Source organism: Octopus bimaculoides, chromosome 5, assembly GCF_001194135.2.
Source record: "Octopus bimaculoides isolate UCB-OBI-ISO-001 chromosome 5, ASM119413v2, whole genome shotgun sequence".
Taxonomy (NCBI): Eukaryota; Metazoa; Mollusca; class Cephalopoda; order Octopoda; family Octopodidae; genus Octopus; species Octopus bimaculoides.
The window spans coordinates 35729462-35746636 of NC_068985.1; the positions used below are offsets into that span (position 1 = coordinate 35729462).

The 17175-nt window shown below is 31.4% G+C and overlaps 1 protein-coding gene across 1 annotated transcript; it reads left to right on the forward strand.

Moving 5' to 3' along the window:
• The first annotated feature begins 800 nt into the window (after positions 1 to 800).
• On the forward strand, positions 801 to 16128 carry LOC106876230 (uncharacterized). The gene is made up of 3 exons (XM_014924705.2): positions 801 to 1520; positions 3831 to 4109; positions 4982 to 16128. The coding sequence occupies exons 1-3, from the start codon at positions 971 to 973 to the stop codon at positions 5740 to 5742; spliced, it is 1590 nt and encodes a 529-aa protein (XP_014780191.1). The 5' UTR covers positions 801 to 970; the 3' UTR covers positions 5743 to 16128.
• The last annotated feature ends 1047 nt before the right edge of the window (positions 16129 to 17175 follow it).

The following is a 17175-nucleotide window of genomic DNA, read 5'->3' on the forward strand; positions in this document are numbered from 1 at the left end:
CCCCCCCCCCAAAATCATCGTGCGTAGTGCCCACAAAATCCGTCTGGAGATGCGAGGGGAGAAGTAAGAAAAAATATTCGAATTTTTTTTTTGTGTGTGATAACGATACTCTAGATCATTCCCAAGGGCACCGTGAAAAATAGTATGTGAAAAATCCCTGACAAAATGGAGAAATTCCAATTTATGTGGGCCACCTATCGCTGACGTCCGCCGTTTTGTTTACGTCCCCCGTAACTTACCAGTTCGGCAAATAGTTACCGCTACAATAAGTACAAATACCTGTTCAGGGCGGTGCTCCAGCGTAGCCGCTCTTTGCTGACTGAAGAAAAAGATAAAATATCAAATCTATTTCATCTCGCATTGTTTTCTTTATTTTTAAGTATTATTTTCTTTAATTATCATGCTTGTAAATGTGTCACAGTAAAAAAAATCATTTATTTTACTTTTGATGAAATTTCCATCAATTTTATGACTTAACCAAATAGTTACAGTTACATTTGGGCGCCTCTGTTATACGTAATATAATACGACTAGAATTATGTGGCTAACATTTTAAAAAGTAGGTGGCATAATCTGACAGAATACATGAGAAATTTTGCCTGTACATGTAGACTCAAATTATCAAGGCCGATAACGGTGTGTAAATACTTACATTAACACACACACACAAGCGCGCACAAGACTTGTAGAGCTACGTTCCCATTTTAGCTCGAATTTAAACAACAAATTTAAACATTTTATTAAATCTATCAGCAATCAAATACTTCTTATTTGAACTTATTTTTGCAAGGCAATTTTATTAAAGGTAAAATATTGTTATACTGCTTTAGCTTGAACAGAAACTGCTCTAAAAATCATATTTTCATTGGTGGCATTTTAAGCAAATCACCGCTTAAGAACTCTTTAGTTGCTGAAAACAAATATACAATAGCAGACAGTTATTTCTCAACATTATAATGTTTATAATTAAATGTCAGAAGCAATGATCGGGTCGGTCACAATGTCTACCGACAGCGACGAAGGTCAAACATTGCAGGACAATGTAAGTTTGGTTAATACTGATGAAGAAGATCCTCCACCACAATATGACACATTGAGTTTTCAGTTTTGTGAAGAAACTGAGCGAAGCCTTGATGATGTTTTAACTGATATCAAATTTGGTAGATTTCATATTTTGATTATATTGCTTGGTGGAACCGCTTATTTTGCAGTTTGCAGTGAACTCATGGTTTTTGTATTTCTTAATGAACCAATTAAGAAAGAATGGCATTTAAGCGATATGGTATTTCCATGGCTCCCCTTCTGCAATGGACTTGCATCGATGTTTGGAGAATATCTTTTTGGAATCCTCAGTGACAGGCATGGCCGCCAGTTTACATTTGTACTTACAGTATCCATATGTTGCATATTTGCAATCGGATCTACTTTTGCGACTAACTTTCCTATTCTAGTTGTGTTTAGATCATTTGTCTCTTTTGGAAAAGGCGGTTTAGCAGCACTCGCTTTTGTTCTTCCTATAGGTAAGATCTTAGTTCTCTCTCTCTCTCTCTCTGCTTATATAGTTAGTTTTAAGACAGATCGATTTGTTTACATTCTTTTTTGTTTTTGATGTCAGATTTTTGTGTGTAGCTTTATTTTTACTTATTTCATTTGTTTTCACAAAACAAATAGCAAACCTAGTGACCTTTACTGTAACTCATCAGCATGGAAGCATTATCACAGTTAAATAATTTCATTTAACTATTTTTTATGACTATTATCGGCTATCGACATTCATTTTAAATTGTTCTACAAGTAACCTTTAAAGTATTGGTATATTGCACTGCAAATTTTGAAAACCCTCAAAATTGATATCACAAATGTATCCTAATCCAACATATCTCACTCATCCAAGAGCCAAAAGCTCTAATATTCCTAAATGATTTGGTAAGAAATGTTCCGTTAAATATTTGATCAAAATATAATTTTTTAAATATGTGTATCAAACAAAGATTATTTAGGGGGCACATTACACTTTCGTCCAGCATATTACATCTTTTTCTGAGTAATCATGTTCTAGTTCCTTGCCAAGTAGATTTCTGCCATCTCCAGTCAATTCTGATTTCACCTGTAACTCAACAGTAATCCTTTATCCCTCTTATTTCCCCCGACTGTTAACTTTCCAAAGTCTTACTATCTATTAACACTATTAAATTCTTAGTACTTACCATAAAACTGTGTGACAGAAATAGACCCTATTCTTTCAAATATATCTCCCCCACTTAATGTCCACTTTGAGAAGTGAAAACTCCATTTTTTAACAACTTGATGCTTCAAACATTTCTAAAGTATTTGAGACAATTCTTAATAAACACATATTTAACTTCAAGATCTACAGTGTAAGATTATTTTTTTATATGATATATGAATAATTTCCTTCCTTTCAAAAACAAAGTTTTTAATTCATAGAAGGCTGACGACTGTAGTGTATAAAAAACTTTGACAAAATGGGGCTCACAATCACCACCTCCTGCAAGGTTATCATAAAAATAGATGCATAACTTACTCCTTTGACCATACTGTATTTGTATATAACAAGAGGGGTTACAAATCCTTATAAACAACAAGATCCTTTTTAGGATTTTGTTATTTCTGAAATTCTATTAAATCTCTGCTTTCTGTCATAAACATATATATTCATAGGACAATGACACAACCCACCACTCCATGCTGTGAATTCTATCTCACACTGGTGAAATAAGCATACCTCTTCAAGTTATGTGCACTTCCACTGTTTTACCAGACTATGGTAACTCCATAGTTTTGTAATGTTTAATATTAAAATGCTAATACTGACAAATTTATATACATGAATTCTTGAATAGATCAAATTTTTCCAAAAACACTATCCATTCCTATTCAACATCTGTATTCACAAGCTCATTTTTTCAAATCAATTAAATTTTCAGTATATTGCTAATGGTTATATTATCAACTAGAAAGCAATTCAGAAGGGAGAAACTAAATATTGGAAACTAAATATTGTAATGCTTTTAATCCAGTTCTCTGCTGTCTTACTCATTTTCATGACCTAATACCAATTAATTTAAAGCAGCTTATTCCTAAAACATTCCTTTTTACTCTAGGCACAAGGCCTGAAATTTTGGGAGAGGGGGCCGGTTGATTAGATCGACTCCAGTATGCAACTGGTACTTAATTTATCGACCCCGAAAGGATGAAAGGCAGAATTTGAACTCAGAACATAAAGACAGACGAAATACCGCTAAGCATTTCTGCCAGCTCACCGCCTTGCTTATTCCTACAACATTGCTATTGTTATTATATACTCCCAGTCCTATAGATCCTACATAATTTTATATTGCTACAGCTATAGCATTAAACCTTTAATCAAGGTACATTACTCTGCTTGTTTGCCAACAGAACTTATGACTCCTAACATATTGAATGGTCAGAAGTAAAAAGAACATATATATGTATATGTGTGTGTGTGTGTGAGTATGTATACAAACTTATTCAAATACTATGCACAAATTTGCAAAACCTAAAACTTCTTATTCGATCATCTGTGAACAGACATAAAAACAGATAAAAATTTACTAATGTAATTATAAAATTAAAGAAACTCTAATTTAAGATTTTATATTTAAGCTCTACTTAAATAGTCACATAATTTCCCTTAATATATGCATTCTAGAACACTTGTAAAATAGCATTCCCTTTGTTGTTTTGTTTTGAACAAAAATGTAAATGTTTTGCATTATACTTAATGTTTTTTCATTAGTTTTTTAGTGTTATTTATTCAAATATTTTTATTTTTGTAACTTTTACAGAGTTTTTACCTCGACAGAAACGCAGTTACCTTATTATCATCACAATGTGTGGTACATTAGGAACTGCTTTTACAGGGGCAATGGCTTGGCTTTTGATCCCGACGCATGGCTGGAGATATTTTGTTGTCGCTTGTGCTACTCCTTTTTTGATCACTCTTATCTTCCGCCTTTTCGCAAGATATGAATCACCAAGGTTTCTAATGATTAGTGGAGAAAAGGAACAAGCATGGATGGTTGTTACCAAAATTGCACAAATAAATAAAACTCCAGTTCCTGCAGGTATGTTGCAAAAATTTGTTATATCTTTCTCAAAGGACATGTTCTGAATTATCTCTAATCCCATTATTTATGACACAGTTCTCCGTTTTGTCACATAATTTAAACCCAACATCTTGTGTACTGTAAATATTATTAGCTTTGACCAAACATCTTATTCCTAAAAAAGAATATCTTTATCAACTCACCACCCTTCCAAATTTAATTAGGAGATAGGTCTTCTATCTCTCCCTACATGGCTACAGCTCCTTTGTCTTAGACAAAATCATTTTTCTCTCTGATATTCTCATTATATCATTTTTGTTTATTTTCTTTGGAAATTTAGGGGAACTGATTATACATTTTTGTCTTACACAATAATAAATCCTCACCCACTACACTCTCGGAGTGGTTGGCGTTAGGAAGGGCATCCAGCTGTAGAAACTCTGCCAAATCAGATTGGAGCCTGGTGTAGCCATCTGGTTCACCAGTCCTCAGTCAAATCGTCCAACCCATGCTAGCATGGAAAGCGGACGTTAAACGATGATGATTATGATGCTGTAATTCTCCACTTCACTTTTTCCTTATCATCATCATCACCTATTGTAAATGATTATATTATATTATTGTTCTGCAATGTTGCACCTCTGCTGTTCTTTTAGTTTGTTAATTACACCTTCTGTCAAGTCATGTCGTGTTAAATCATGCCATATTTTCCTTGGTTTACTTCTGCCATTAGTAACCACAAACTATTCCATCAGTAGATTACAAGTCTGCAATATGCAATATTGCCTTTCTTTAGTTCACCTGTCCTTTAATTCTTAATCTACTTGTGTCACTCATTGAATACATTTCTGATACAATATAAATATGTTGCAAATTTTTATTACTTTCAGGCAAACTCTCTGGGATTCCAAGTCACAGTAGAGGACAAATTAAAGATCTTTTTACAAGGGAATTTCGTTATCGCACTCTGACAATTTCCTTGGTATGGCTATTCCAGGCAACTGGATATTGGGGTGTCACTACTTATCTTCCACAATATATGTCTGATAAACTGAACCTTGGTGGATATTTCATTATTTTCATCATTTTTATCAGTGAACTTCCAGGTTTGTTTTTAGCACTGTTTTTTATACGCAAAAACATGCTTGGACGTATCACATCTGTTATATTATTTATTTGCATGACCATAGTTCTTTTAGCAGTCTTTGCAGTTTTGAGCACTTCCCATCTTATCTGGGCACAAACCTTAACTATCATGACCTGCTTTGCTTTTATGGCTCCAATATACTCAATTCTGAATACTTTTACTCCAGAAATTTATCCCACAGCAATTCGTAGTACTGCACTTGGGTGGGTGTACATGGTATCAAATATTCCTGGTCTCATCACTCCATTTATTGATGCAACTCTGCTTGATAGTCCAGTTGTATGGCTCTATCCTGTTGTTTGGCTGATGTTCTTTGTCCTCGAATTTGTTGTAATGCTCAGCATCAGAACTGAGACAGCTGGAAAGCGACTAAGTGATAATCTACAGAGTACGCCAATCTGTGAAAATATTCCTAGCTTTGTTCCTGACCACATTCCTGAATGTACTGCACCAATATATGCCAGTGAACCTCCTTTCAGATATCGTCAAGATGGTTATCTCTAGTAACACATTTGTATTCAAAGTGGTTACATCAATGTCTTACAAACTGAAGTAGAAAATCTATCTTTTCTCAAAAACATCTTCAAAACAAATACTTACATTTCATAAACACCCATTTTAAGCACAATTTGATGTTTCATATATTTGTAGAGATTATAAACATAATGGCAATGGCTGAGCCAACAAAACTGAATATGAGTGTCAATAATTAAGTTAATCCTTGGACATCAACTTTGTTTCTCAACCTGCTGTGGTCATTAAAATAAATACCAATAATATATTTGGTTCAATTTAATCAACTGTATTTTCTCTCCTTTCAAAATTGGCACTTACCATATTTAGGTTTTAAGAATTAGTTTGTTAATGAGTTTCTTGAATTATATTCAAATGACTAATAGTCTATTGGTTTTTTTAAATGCTTATCTTTCTATTAATGTCTAAACACAACCATTTGTACTTACTCTTACAGTTACTTAAGAATAGGACTAAAAAGCGGTGAGAAAAAGAAGACGTCATATAGAATCCAGCTGTCATTACATTATACCCTTAATAATATTGTAACAATAAGAGAATATTGTAAAAAATAGGCTTAATAATCACTTTATGTATTTAAGTAAGTCAATATATGATTAGGTATTCAATGAAAAATCTAAAAGAAAAATTATTGCATGTAATATTAAAAAAAAACTATATAAACTGTGGTAGGTAAATAAGCTTAATAGAAGTCAACAGTTATGCATCTGGACCTCCATGAGGACACACATATATATATGTATGTATATCAGCATGGCCAAAGCTCTGAGCTGAAACTACAAAAAAAAAAAATTTACTGTCTATTTTCCCATGCTTCATTGAGGTAGAATTTTCTATAGTTAAAAGCCTTTCTCATCACCAACCTCAAGTTTCCAAGCAATATAATAAAATTACCTATCTATCAAACAACAAACCACCAGGATATTCTTTTGCAGAGTAATGAAAACAAATGCCAATGTTTGTATACTTTGTTTTACACTCAATGCATACATCAAGTCTAGGGTAATATGCACAAGATATTGATCAACCCACAACTGTAGTGGGAAACACTACATGACACTGTCTGTGCTGTGGGAGCAAATTCTAAACCATGCGAATGTGATTCTAAAGTGAACTTCTTAACCATATATCTATGCCTGTGTCTCTATGTATAGAGACACTATGTGTGTGTGCGTACACACTCATACATGTGAGAATGTGCATCAGAGCATCAAATGGTTGGGAGTTTTGGATTTAAGACAAAAAAAAATCCTTTTCACAGAAGATATAGAAAATGAATGCAGAAAACCTACAATGATTTGGAAAGAATAAACTGGGTGCTATTTTCTGTGCAAGACAATAGAAATGAGATGAGAAAATCATTCAATACTAAAGCTGTATACAAGAAATAAACATATTTATATGATATAAGAAAAAGGAGGGTTTTGTTAGTGGTTAATTATATTAGATGTTATGATAGTCTAAGTGAAATTAGACTTTAGGAAACTTAGTTGCAGATAAATGACACAAGATAGGAACAGATGAATATTAAGATTATTTATATGTGTTTAAACAATTATTAGAAAGTTAATTATATATGATTAATATACGATTTAGTGTGTATAATATAACAAATGTGTAGTTCTAGTAAAGTCATTTAAATAAGAAAAGCAATGCATATTTTTTAAAAAATTAAAGCAGTGTCTGTTTGGCTCCTTGTGAGAGGGAACTAGTCAATTACATCAACCCTAGTGCTTAACTGGTCCCTTATTTTATCGACTTCAAAAGGATGAAAGGCAAAGTCAGTCTTGGTGGAATTTTAACTCAGAACATAAAGACTTGGAAGAAAAGTCTACACACACCTTAGGAACACAGGTGCACCTAATAATGCAATAGAAACTTGCATGACACTATTGGAAACATAATAATGATGATTGTTTATCATCAATATGAACAATACTAATAAAACTCTCTATGTTATAACTATTGGAAATGTCTTATTGAGTTATTGCTTTGGCTAACTCAGACATACCAAAACATTTAAGTATACTAAAGTGATGATAAATGGATCGAGCCTAACCTCCAAGGCAGGTTTCATTCTTGATTGACCAATTTCAATCAAATTATTATTTTTTTTTTTTTCTTCTGTATCTGTGATTTCTAGTATTCAATAGTCTAAAGTGGATGAGCTCCATAATAGTGACTTGCTCTTTACACATTTCAAGAAAATGAAGCCTTCATTGGTGACCCAACAATACATTAAAGATTACAGAACATTTTCATTTCACTCACTCTCATACACACACATTCCTAATTCACCATACAACATTTAAAGTGGCCATTTTGAAAAATCTGTGTGCACTGAGGATTTAACTTATTGAACATATCTTATTTAAATCGTAAATTAATTTGAAATGAATCATTATGAAACAATATGATATTGTAAACCATTTCGAGTTTCTGTATAATTTTTGGCCATTTTTTTTTAACAATCACGATTGGTGTATATTAATCAAATTCTAAGTAAATATATATAGACTATAGATGTACAAATTAATCGTGCTAGCATATGCATGTGTGTTTGTGAATACATGTTTAAATAGTTCAGAGTTTATACTCACTAAAATATAATTGATTTTATATTTTTTTGATTATGCATAAATACCCTCTGTGCATATGTGTGTGTGCATGCATGATTGAAAGTTGATGTATTTGTATTAAGAATGATCAAAGATGTATTTGCTAATTGCCATGCAGTTTTCATATATATTCCTTGCATACTTTTCACTGATTTTTTTTTTTTAGATCTTCAAAATGTTTTCCCTTTTCAAAGAATTTTTGTTTGCCAAAATTTTGTTAAACGTTTTCTTTTTATCAATTGTTATTGTACACAACTCATGAACCAATATTTATTTCTTTATCAAAATGCAGCTAGACTACACAATGGTTGAAAATCTGTACAATAACATGTATGTACATGCGTGTGTGCACATCATCATATATATGTGTGTGTGTGTGTGTATGCATGTGTTGTGTGTGTATGTATATGTGTATACATATGTGTGTATATATATATGTATATGTATGCATATTAGTATATGTGTACATGTATGTGTATGTATATATGTGTATATGTATATATATATATATATATATATATAAATATAAATATAAATTATCCCATGTTATAGATATCATCATCACTATTTTACATCTTCCATACCAGTATAAGCTGTTCAGTTCAGCAGGAGCTGAGCAAGATGCAGTCCTCTGGCTCATTGGATCCTGTCAATCTATTTAACTATCTAACTCTAGCTTTATTTGAATTTTGTTTTGAAACTTTTGATTCAGTGAAAAATACACTTTGCCAGTCATTATGATGCAATATTAATGAGTCTCATCAAATAAAACATACACTTTGATTACATTCCTACTTATTGAAATACAACTATCTCATTTTGTATTTGAGAAAATCCTTTTTATTTTGTTGCTCACATATTTTCATTGTGGAAAATATGAACTATCACACATAAATAAGCTAATGTGACTCTGTACATATGTGAATACAATAATCCCTCGACTATTGTGGGTGTTACGTTCCAAAACCTCTCACAGAAATAATTAAAATCTAAAAAAATGCAAATACTTATCGGCTGCAGAAACCTGGATATATTGAGGAGGCCGTAAATATGAATTTACATATATTAGCCAGAAAATTCTGCAATGTTCTGAGTACACAATAGGTGACCGCGATATGGCAAGGGATTACTGTATACAGAAACACATATATATCAACACATTTGTATGTATATTTAATGTCAAATTCTGTCATGTACCCATTAAGTTAAATAATTCTTGCAAATTTATGTATGTATATATTTATTTGTGTGTGTATTTATATGTATTATGTATATATATATATTTATGTACATATATACATTATATGTGTGTGTGTATATATATATATATATATATATATATATATATATATATTATGTATATGTGTATATATGTATTTACAGATGCAAGTTTAAAACAAAATGAAATATGATTCACTGAAATATTTTGTTTCATTAAAAGTTTGATATGACAAAGAATTACTTAGTCTTGAAAACAGTTGATAACAAAATCATGTTAAATTGCATTTTAATATTTGAAGTTGATATTTTTTGTTAATTATGTCATTTAGATTTTTGAATCTCATTACCTCAATAGAAATAGCCTGTAAGAATAACATCGTTAAAATTTATATACAAATTTACTAACTTAGCTTGATGTCTTGTCAAACTAGTCAAATGAATGAAAGACTGAATACAATATAGCATGTGATGTAAGTAGTGGGATGATTAATGATTAATGTTTGGGATGATTAATGCTTGTCCTGTAAGTCCATATGCTTCTACGTGAAACACTCAAATTTATTTTAAATCTTTTCCTTCTGGAAAATTGGTAGCAAGCTTCCAATAAAATTGTCAGCAATTGACAGCTTCTTCAATTGCTTGCAATTTTTCAAAGATTATCTGAGTGTCTGACCAAAGAATCCTCATTGGATATTATTTATAAAACTTCACTTTTTGAGCACTTTTGAAAATATTAATTCTTATCTTATTAATTGTACGTATAGAATCAGTCTATCAAAGCTCTCTTTCAGTATTGATATAGTTTACCACTTGAGCTCTTACATTTGTTACCTATGTAAAGAAATGATGACATGAAAACTAAAAACAGAAAAATTATTTCCTGGTTTGAAAATTTCAAAAATTTAATTTTTACTGAGACTGTCTTTTATTGTCATCTCTTAGATTCCTTATTCATTTACCGAAGATTCATTCCATACATATGGTCAGAAAGATTAGAGTTGGAGTGATATAAAAGGCACATGTATTGTTAATTGTTGTCATTCCTGCATTTTCTTTTCATCTGAACTTTTTCTCATAAAAATTACCACCACCACTATTTACAATCTTATTTAAAATATAGAAGCTAGGATGAATTTATAAAGAAGTATTTGTTAGTTGTCTTATATATAAAATTACATGTGATTTATAATTATACTGATCAGTAATTCCCTATTCCAAGAGGAAGAGAAAAATAGTCTGCAAGTTGCTGCTAGTAATAAAAATTTATAGGGCACAGTTATTGTTTATTTGCTAGTGTAATATTAAGTCAGAATATAGCTTACTTGGGTTATAAGTAAGATGAGCTTGAGAAGAGAAAGGTATTCATTTTCTCATGTAGGTTAAGATTGAAACGGTTTTAGAGCATTGATTGAAAGAAATCAACCATGTGAAAAGGAGCTGATGTACTGGATACATTTGCAAATCATTTTGAAATGAATTTTTGAAACATTGAATTGTTGACAAGAACTTTTTGTCTGAATGGGCGTAAAAATTTTTCTTAGTTTTTCTTCGTGTTTTGTGGAGCAGTGTAGAAGTGATTGGTTATCAGATTGATATAGTGATTGAGTCATTTATCTGTCTGTTATAAATTCTAATATTTTTGGCTTCTTGAGTGACATGATTTTAGAAATAAGTTCAACAAGGTATAAAATCTTATTTATTTAATTATTGCATATAAAATAATATGCATTTGCTCATTTTTTAAATTTTTGCATTGGTAGCTGGCAGATCCATTTCAAAAATTTTGTAATCTTACTCATGAGGTTTGAGACTATTTGTTGAAGCAGGATCATGAATATTAAAGAGAACTGGATCTTGTTCCAGTATATAATCATCACTTGCTTCATTTACAATGATAATTTAAGTGCTATTCTTTTGCATAGTAAGTTAACCCTTGTTAGGATACTTATACATATGTATACATGCATATATATATTATTTACATCATCATATATTTTATATGTGGATATTTGCATATATATATGCAAATATCCACATATAAAGTTCTGATATAGGTAGGATTAGTAAAGTTATATCATAGAGAATTCTACCCCACCTTCATTCTATGATTACACTAAACCTCTAGACTAACACCATTGAAGTCATCCAGTGGTTTAAATCCTTAAGCCCCAATGGTAAATACAAATTCATTCAAGTAGATATAGACCAATACTATTCCAGTGTATCTCCTATCCTACTTGAAGCCCTCATATTTGCACTAAAATATTCTGCCCCAACTAGAGATGATATCGATATTATCCTGGCAGTCCATCAAACTATTATAAAATGCAATGGAAAACTTTGGGCCAGCAAAGATACCTCTAACTACTTCAATATCCCAATGGGGGCAAGCAATTCAGCCCAAGTTACTGACCTCATGGATTGTTGCCTGCTCCATTGTCTCCAGGACCAATTCCCTAAATATTTCTGGCAGTCTATATAGGGATGACTCTGTTTGCAATCCTGAACTCTAGTAACTGTAAAGTAGAACAACTTAGGAAAAGAATCAGATATTTCTTTAAAAACGTGGGCATTAGTATCTTTTTCAGTTCAGATATTAAAACTGCTTATTTCCTATCTACCATAAACTCGGGGAGAACCTTGTGTTAACTTTTCCTCAAATCACCCCCTCCCATTTTCCTAAAATCCATTGTGGACAGTGTGTTTTATAGGATCTCATCCCTAGCCAAAGAGATATTTGAGCAATATACTGAATATTACAACTGCTCCTTAAACTGCACCAGATATAAAAAAACCCAATTAGATACCTCCCTATATGGAGTGATCCTTTGTCCCTTGAACCTGACACTGCAGATACATCTGCTCCTTTAGACAGAACCCAAGGTAACCTCTGTATTTCACCCTCTCCTTATTCCCCCGAATTTTACTGTAGTAGCAAACCCAATTGGCACTCTTCCTTCCCATCCAGGGATTCTGGATCCCAAATCTGCCATTGCCCATTAAAATCCATTCCAGCATGCACCTCCCTACCCCAAGGTATACTCAGGTAACCCCCTAGAATGGGATGAGCTACATTTATATTTTCTTAACCCAGTGATCTCCTTACATCTTCCTCTCTGCACATGTCAATATGCAGATGTGCATGTGTGCCTGCACACAATAGGCACTCAGTGAACATACACATGCGCACAGATATGCAAATATATAGTTTTACTGTTAAGTAGTAAGCCACTAATTTAATTCCAACTGCATGTTCCCCTCATGGCTAGAAACTTTATCTTCCATCTCCCTCTCTTTCTTTCCCCTTCTTTCTTCTCTCCTAGCAAATTCACCTTACTCCCACTCCTAAATATTTAACCTCTTCTTTTCCTTTTCTTCTCATTCTTGACCATTTCACTTCTAAGAGCTCTTTTCTTTTCTTTTGATTCTATATAAATGTATATGCATGGATGCCACAATATATTTATTTACCATTGACAAAGTAAAATGACCCCAGCTTAACATTCACAATGTTCAGTCTAACCTAAATTCCCCTTTTCTCCGTTTCTTCATTCTTAATAGCTTTAGACAATTGCTCACTCCCATATTTTTGACCTCTTACTTCTTTTCTATTACCAGCCATTTTATTTCTTCATATATGTTTTTCTATTTTGTCTTTTTTTTCTTTTACTCCATTCTTCCAGTTTCACCATTCCTTTTAAATTATAGCAGGTTAACTTAGGATTCCTTAATACCCTCCATGTGAACAGCTGTTTCATATCTATTCTGCTAGTATTTTGATGGCCTCAAATAATGCAAGACATTGCATGAGTATTGATCCTTGAAATGGCATAGTTATACCATATTCAATTGATAATGAAACGGCAGTTTCCAAAGATTTACCTAAAACTTGTGTATGCTACTGCCTAAATAATGCTCAGAAAACATTTTAATGTCTTAGATATTTCTCCTTTTATATTGTATTTAGTCTTTAAGTGTGTGAATAAACAAATATATTGAGTTTGATGTGTATATTTATAGGTTTTAAGTTTGTTGGAGTTTTACTTTGCTTTTATCTTATGTGCAGAAGCCACATACATCAGTTTGAGGGATGTAGAATAGTGCCAAAATGTTAAAATGCAGATGGTTGTTGTATTGACAACTATGTTTGTTATTTAGATATTCATTCACTTGTTATTTAAAACACTCACACCTAATTGATTTAGTTGTTATCACCAGAAAACTGGGAAACATGTCTGTCCACAGCTGCTGCCTACTACCTTATGTGCTCTCTCTCCAAATATTTTTCAGCAACTCATCAATAATCTTTTCTTCCATTTTTCTTTTTCTTTTTCACATTACTCTAAAATGTTGCTTTTAGAGTAATATCGCTTTTAAAAAGTTCTTTTGCAATCTACATATGTTTAAAATATATAAATAAATGGTTCTTTATTTGGCATTGCCTTTTATTCATTACGAATTAAAGTACTCAAATAATGATAATAATAATGATAATGATAATTGGCTCATCATATTCTGTGATATTGCAAAAGGTGAAAGAGTTAGAGCAATTTTGACTTAGCACGAACTTAATATTGTTTTTATAGTAACATAATGATAAATAAAATCAATATTAATAATGATACTAAAATCTGACACACATATGGTGTCTTATACAGAAGGGAGGAAACATGGAGTTGCCACATATATATAGTTTTCCTAAGAACATTAGTAATTTGTATATAATGATTCCACGTGGTGATCAAAACTGGGCTGTGAACTTGTTTACTGAAAAGTTACCACCTCACAATAATACAAACAATGATTACAGAAACTGTATCAGTTATAATAACAATGATAAAAGTCACAATGATGGTATTGAATATTTTTACAAAGATCTTTGTACTTTAACTTGAAGAAATGAAAAGTTATATTGTTCAAGAAACTACATGATTGTTCCAGTTTGGGGAAAATGTATATCATTAAAGATATGTTTTCAATGTTAATAGTAATCAAAAAGCAAAGGCTAATGATGAGGATGATGATGTGGTTGTGACATGAATGACACTGATAATTATATTAATAATTATGATTTGTTTGTGACACAATGCTAACTTTATAAGGGTTGTTGTCAATACTTTGGACATCGGCATCTTGCTAGTATACATTGGTTGTAAATTTAGAAAGGCACCACAGATTAAGTTGTATGATCTGGTGCTACTTTAAAAAAGTGCAGGACACTGATTTAGATGTTCTGAATGATTGAATGCATTATACATCTCCCCCAAGATCAAATGCACTCATTAAGGTCAATAAAAGAAGAAAATGTCATTGGAAGTGACTCAAATTACTAACAGATTATGCAGCATAACTTGATAAAATAAAAACTATTCAGTTGTATCAGATTATAAAAGATTACGTGAATGGATAAGAAATGTTAATACATTACTAATGCATAATACCACAGTAATACATTAATGGCTTCGGCAAGAAGTGACTTACTGTTACAAAACATTGCTCCCTATCTCAGAAATTGTTTGCCATTTATATTTAGATAGATAATGAAAATTTAAATTAAATTAATATAGATTCATTACTTCTAGTGCAAGTTTAGAGACAACAGAAATGATTATATAATGTTTATGACTTTCTTAAGGACATAAGTACTATAAAAAAACTAAACTAATTTCAAGACAACCAACAACTACTGAAATCAGTTTACAAATTCAACTTATTTAAAGCACTTGCCATTTCTCATTGGCACCTCACCACTACTTTGCAGTCCCCATCACAATTTAAATGAACCATAAAATACCAGGCTGGTTCTGTTGGTAACTTCAAACAAGTATTGTACTCCTTTCTGACATAAGACAAAATTTGAGATAAGTGTTGATAAAAGCAAAAATGAATAGTGATAATAATAATTATGATGTTGCTGAAAAATGGGAAATGAGAAATAAGAAAAACTAACTTTTAAAAATTTATTTTAAATTGCTAATTCAGGGACAATGTATTACAACCTGCAAAAAATATGTAAAATATAAAATATTTCACGAGTAGCAAATTTGTTGAAAATTTCCATTTTTGTTTTTAATATGTTATCAAAATGGAGAAAAGTGCCAACTCCAACCAAATGTTCATTTGGTGTAACATATGCAACATGGTTAAAAAAAATGTTAAAAATGTAATTGAAGAAAGAAGACAAAAACAAAACATAGCCTTGCTGCAAAGATATTCTTATTAAATATTTTTCAATTTCTCTCCGGAATCTTGATTTTTGTCATTGCATGTTTTTTTGTTAATCTTGTGTTTTTTTCTCTGTTCACTTTTGCTCATTTCTTGTTTGCTGTTAACTCTTCTTTTAAAATTGGATCTTTTATGTCACAAGTCATTCACATTCCTGTGTCATTAAAATACTAACAGTTTATTTCACCTTTTCATTTTCACCCAAATAGTTTGTTTATGAGCTTTTAAAAAATGTCTTCCAATTCAAAATAAAGAGAAAGTATAAAAAAAAGTTCTTACAAAAAACAATGTATCTCATGTTATTCTATTCTTATGACTTACTTAAATATATGTTTTGTTTTCATAGATTATGTCTTAATTATATACCAGATTTCATAGGTTTGTGTGCTATTTAATCCATTGTTTACATTTGGTGATTAAAACTATAAAAATAACTGAATAAACTATTTTATTTTCCTACATCTAATATACAAACATCTCAACTAAAATGCAGGAAATATTCTTTTAAATCACTTTGTTTCCAGGAGTCCTCAACCAATTGACAATATACCAATAGTCTCTTACATTAAATACATAAATTAACCCTTTCGTGATAATATTTCTTATGAAATACACTGCATGTGTTTCACTTAATTTTTAACAGAATGAAGATTTTTGAGGGATTTAATAAAACAGCTAACTTTTTCATTATCATGCTCTTGTTTGGAACTTATCACAAGGTGCTGATATAAAATTAGGATGGAAGATTTTAAATTTAGTTCTGAATACTTTAAACCTGAAACATTTGTATCAGAACCAGAGGCAAGCAGGTTTCAAGAGAATTAAACAGATTTCATATACCTAATTATATCAGCTGGGACTTTTGTCATTGTCAAATGACAGAGCATTGTAAATATTCTTGCAACAAAAACTTGATCTGATAAGCGCTATGAATGTTTCCCTTATGTGTTTATAAGACATTTTAATTCTAACCAGCTTTAAATTAGAACCTTAGTTACTTCAAATTTTGCATTGCTATCAAATTCTACAGGGTACCTAAAGGAATATGGTAGCTATAGAAAATTCAGAGTAACAATCAAGGGAAACCTCAGTTTCAAAAAGTAGGAACATATTGTTCATTATAATTGAACACCACTATTCATCTATGTACTGTCAAGTTAGAAAAATTGGAAAACTAGGATGCAAGTCAAGAAGGTGATGTAGAAATGCATGACGTTGAAAAGGAGTGATAGTGGCAGTATGTAGAAACACAGAAAGAGAGAGGGAGAGAAAAGTGTTAATGTGAGGTAAAAGGTATTCTAAAATATGTTGTCATAATGCATTTAAATCTGCAACAGCA